The sequence below is a fragment of the Penaeus vannamei genome, chromosome 11 (genome assembly GCF_042767895.1).
Source record: "Penaeus vannamei isolate JL-2024 chromosome 11, ASM4276789v1, whole genome shotgun sequence".
NCBI lineage: Eukaryota > Metazoa > Arthropoda > Malacostraca > Decapoda > Penaeidae > Penaeus > Penaeus vannamei.
In genome coordinates this window covers 46,538,939-46,543,938 of record NC_091559.1, presented here as the reverse complement: position 1 = coordinate 46,543,938, position 5,000 = coordinate 46,538,939, and the positions used below count along the sequence as shown (strand labels likewise).

Genomic DNA, 5,000 nt, shown 5'->3' with positions numbered 1-5,000 from the left:
TCTAAGTGTAATTTCACTGTGCTACAAAACTAAGGTAAATCCATGACTTGAATTTTTGTTTGGTAATATAGAATGTTCCATTTCTGACACTCAAAATTAATCTGGAAGTGAAAAGATCATATTACTGATTTCTGTTATCCTGAAGTAAAGCTTAATGATTATGGCAAAGTTTGTTCTGGAGGAAATTTTTGCAAAAAAATATATAGTTTAAAAAGAGTAAATAATTTTGTCTGAAACATTATTCTATGGAAACTGATTATTACAGTAACTTTAATATACTTTTTAAAGACATATTAGATTCAATGTCTTACCATGTACATTTTCTCTAGTTAAAGAGAAAGAAGGAAGTAACACCTCACAGGGCATTTAGATCAATAGAAATTGTCAGAACCATAATTGTTCAAGTATTGAAATATATTTTCTTTGGCATGGAAATATTGTGTCATTTCATGTAACATGTGCATTGCAATGCCAAATGATTTCAAAATACACATCATTTCAATATGGAATTTTGGATCTGAAAATACAGCCATAGTTTTCTTTAGATTTTACCTTTCAAAGCTCGTTTTAGCTTTTTCAACAGTTGCTCTTCTTATAGTTATCATCTTTTATATCTCTTGAATAGGGCTTATTTGTATAGATATAGATGTGAGTGGAAATGTAAAAACTATATTTTTTATAGACTGCTACAGATTTTATAAAGTGATTGAAGACTTTAATTGGAAATAATAATCAAATTTACAATTTATATATTTAGGGTTATATGATATTTGTGAATATTGTAATAATAGTTGATTTTGTCTTTTTGTTATAGTAAACTATAAAGAATTACCATTCTAATCATAATTGCTTGGTTAGCAAATGAACAGATCAGAAAAAAAGGCTCAACAAGATGTTAAAATATTAGATAATTTTTTTTTCTCTAAATGCTAACTAAAGACTTGGGAACTCCTTGCAATTTTTGTACCATTTGCATAAGAAAGGTCAAATGCTTTGTTGCTTCTCCATTTATATGGCCCATGAATGAATTCCTTGATATCCAGGCATCATAAGTATGCTGATTACACACTAGAAGGCACTGTGTTCACAAAGTACAAGATACACTAATAAATATATTCTTGATTTACACATTTGTGGTGACCAGTGTTTGATAGTGTGTGATGAAAGCACATTGGTACTATAAACAGGCATAAAATATTTCAGTTGGATAAAAGATATATACTAATGAACATACGGGAAGATGTTTGTATTGATATGGAAATATTTAAAAGACAGGCATCTTGTGAGGGTGAAATAAAAGCATAAAAAAATAATGATGCTTGGATCCAGATTTGAGATTTGTGCCTCACAAAGCATAGCTGTTGTTTTTATTTGCTGTGTAATGCTGTTTATTTGCTTGGAGCTGAAAGTAAATTGTGCTTTCCAAGGTGGATTTTAGAGAACGAGGATGACTTGTATAATTCAGAAGGGTATATTGCCATGCACTCTTATGGTGATTCATTTTACAACACTGTACTTCTTGTCAGTTTTGTGCTTTGGTATTTGTTCACTGTTAGAGTGTGAATTTTCAAGTAGCATTGCTTGTTAGGAGGATTAGGATCTATAGGATAATATGGTCTGAATCATAGTGGAACAAGGAAGTGCCTAGGTTACATAAGTAAGTTTTGTGATGGAACACTTAATCAAGGTATATAAGAATTGACATTGTATTGCTCTATGCATCTCTACGGTTAGAAGGATGAATGCTTTATAGAAAAAATGGTACTATCACTAATCACTGCACAAGGTTTGAGTGGTATTCTGGTGCTCCCTCTTACACATGAGCGCAAGGCTTTGACCACGTGTCTTGGGGTGCCTGAGATGTTGCATCTGTCACAGCATGCTCACTATTTCCAGTCCCATATCCTGTACAGTTGTTTAACTTGCAAAACAGGTATTAGCACTGTGCTATTGCTAGTTGGGCATAGCTTCTCTCAGCTCTTGGAAGACAAAAAGCAGATGTATCGAGGCTGCTTATTGTGTGCATGCAAAGATACAAGCTCATTTTGAGATGTCAGTTATCACTGCACTGGATGTCACTACACTTTATGTCATGCAACTAACTAATTGGAAATGAGCAAAAAGGAAAAGATAAATAGATAGATAAATAATTAATGAATAGAAAAGAACTAACCAGAACCCCTATTAAAAAAAAAAGAAAAAAATACCAAGAGTTTACCAGAATCTAAACAGAAAATTCTGAATCCCCCACCCTCCCCCTCTACCTCCTTTCTTGCACCATCCTATGTCTCCCTTCCCTCCACCACCCCCTACACTCCATCAAGGTGGGTGGCGAGGTACTGAAGGAACGCGGAAGGAGCATCTACGGGCATGCTTCTGATGCTGTCATACACAAACTGCTCTGGAGACATGTAGGTGGAGGCTGTTGCTCCATTCTTTGTTCCTTCTTGTTTGCGTGTGCGTGGGAATGTATGCGACTGTGTGTGTGAATGGTTGATCTCCCTTTTATATTCATTAGCATTATAAGGAAATTTTAGTTTGGATTGTGCTGTAGTATGGATATTGTTTTCTTAGTGTCGTTATTATTATTATTGTTATTATTATTATTATTATTATTATTATTATTATTATTATTATTATTATTATTATTACTACTACTACTACTATTATTGCTTATTATTGTAATTGTTTTGATCTTCTTTGTTGTCGTTTTTATTGCCACTGAACATATATACACAGCCTTTTTTCAAATTTGAACAGTTAGTATATTTTCAGTCAATATATTTGGCTTCGAAATCTTCGTTCCTTTTGTTGTCTTTCTAGATAAACTAATGTTTTCATCATAGAAGACCAGCAGGATGGAAGAATGCATTAAGTACTCTTCTTTGTCTTTTTTTTTTTCTTTCTTTTTTCTTTCTTTCTTTCTTTCTTTTCTTTTCTTTTCTTTCTTTCTTTTTTCTATTTTATGCTCTCTTATTCATTTTTATCATTTCATATTGTAATTAAAAATTGCAGAAGTGAATTAGATCTTTTTTTTATCTACTTTTTAGCCAGTATTTAAAGAGATTATTTTATATTCACAATTGAGTTTGTAAATGCATGATGCACCCTTTTTGTAATACCTGGTTGGAGGTAAGTAATAGTACATTAGTTATTGCATTCAAACACAATTGTTTCATTGGTAACAGTGATTAGTATTATAAGCTCAGAGGACTTTGTTTCTGCACTTGAATGATATATATGATTAAAAATGAAAGAATGAGATATATCTGGTAAACCTTTAAAATCTAAAGTAGTCATTGAAATGTTGTAGATATTCAAACAAATTGGGAATATGCTGTCCATATTTTATCTCAGTTTTCTCAAGTTCACCCTATTTCTGTGAAGTCTAGTTTGTTTCATATATCCTGCTTATCCAACACTGGTAAGACTTTCAATCTTCTTTTCTTTTCTTTTGTTTTCTCTTTTCCTGTTTTTCTTTCTATCTTTATACATTCAGGGTGACTGCTGAGATGTTAATGATGTTGAAGCTAATAATTTTCCTAAACGAATAGGCACCAGCCGTGTCGCCAACCTCACCTCACACTGACACCACCATGGAGGATGACCTCTTGTCCGCAAGGAGGCTCTCAGTCGTGCCGAAGGTCCAGCCGTACAGCGTAGAGTATCTGAAGCTTATGGGTGAGATTTCTTTTTCTTTCTTTCAAATATTTTCATTGTCTATTTTCTTATTGTTCCATCCTTCTCTTTTTTTATATAAAGATTGATATCAGCTTTTAGTTATATGAGTCACAGAGTTCATGGTATTAAAAAGTAATACTAATATGTATTGTTAAATTCTTGCAAAATATTTATATGTAGTAACCACCATGCATATAAATTAGCTTAATTCTGTGACACATAATTTGCATCCTAGATTTTTACTGGTTCTTAAAAATTTCCTCCAGATGAAGCCCCCCTCCTGAATATAACTGGAACTGCACTGACTGGCCACCCGGCAACAGTCGGCAGTGCAAAGAAAGAGGAACTGTTCACGACTCCCACCAACAGTGAACTGGCTTGCCTCCCCATCTACTTCATCCGCTCCATAAGACTTCACTTAGCCACACAGTTAGTTGATGGAGATCTGATGTATTTGTTGTGATGGATATGTTAGGTAGAGTTTTGAGATGAAAGAGAACTGCAGAATGTTAAAATCCAGTACTATTTAGGTTTTACCGAAATGGGATCATTTAAATTTGTTATACTTCCATTTTCTAAAATGGTTTTTACACTGTTTATGTGTGACAGTGCTCTAATATATGTTATTATGTTCTACAGAAGCCGCTTGGTGAACACAAGTCTCCTGAGTGAAGTTCTAGTCCAGGAGAGTCTGATTGACCACTTCTCAGCTCTCCGTGCTCTCCTGCTGCTGCATGATGCCCATTTTGCAAGAGCACTTACCGTAAATCTCTTCACAAAGGTGTGTTAAGAGTTGCCTTGTATTTATCTGTTTGATTATTTATTTTATTTATTTATTTTTTTATTTATTATTATTATTTTCTTTATTATTATATATATATTTTTTTTTTCAACAATTTATGATAAGTAAATAGAAAATGAGATGTCATTTGTAAAGATATGATGTGATTATTATGAATTTTTTGGATGTCTACTGTATTGTGTATCAGATGTGGTGATTCAGAAAATAACGAGCATTCTGTTCCACAGTTTGACACAACAAGGGATCCAGCGACACTTCTTATTCCCGCTGAGTTGAACAGCATCCTGCAGAAGTCTGTGGCTGACTCTTGCTGGAGCAGCAGTCCCCTTATAGACAACCTCTCCTTTGCAATCACCAACATTCCTTCAGTGTTTACACATCAGAGTGAGTAGTGCAGTTAAAAGGTTTGGCAGATGGATTAAAATGTTTATGTTAGTGAGGGCCAACAGTTGATGTATCAAGATTATGTCTGCTCTTATTTTAGTCAGTGAAGATAAAAGACGATGATGTGGTGCAG

The 5,000-nt window shown here is 33.6% G+C and overlaps 1 protein-coding gene across 1 annotated transcript in view; it reads left to right on the top strand.

Moving 5' to 3' along the window:
* Window positions 1-5,000, top strand: part of LOC113816982 (gamma-tubulin complex component 6) — an 87,121-nt gene that overhangs the window by 74,983 nt on the left and 7,138 nt on the right. The window contains exons 19-23 of the mRNA XM_070127539.1: window positions 2,325-2,411; window positions 3,555-3,681; window positions 3,948-4,110; window positions 4,321-4,462; window positions 4,711-4,867. Of these exons, the coding sequence (XP_069983640.1) occupies window positions 2,325-2,411; window positions 3,555-3,681; window positions 3,948-4,110; window positions 4,321-4,462; window positions 4,711-4,867 (676 nt within the window). The remainder of the gene's footprint in view (window positions 1-2,324; window positions 2,412-3,554; window positions 3,682-3,947; window positions 4,111-4,320; window positions 4,463-4,710; window positions 4,868-5,000) is intronic.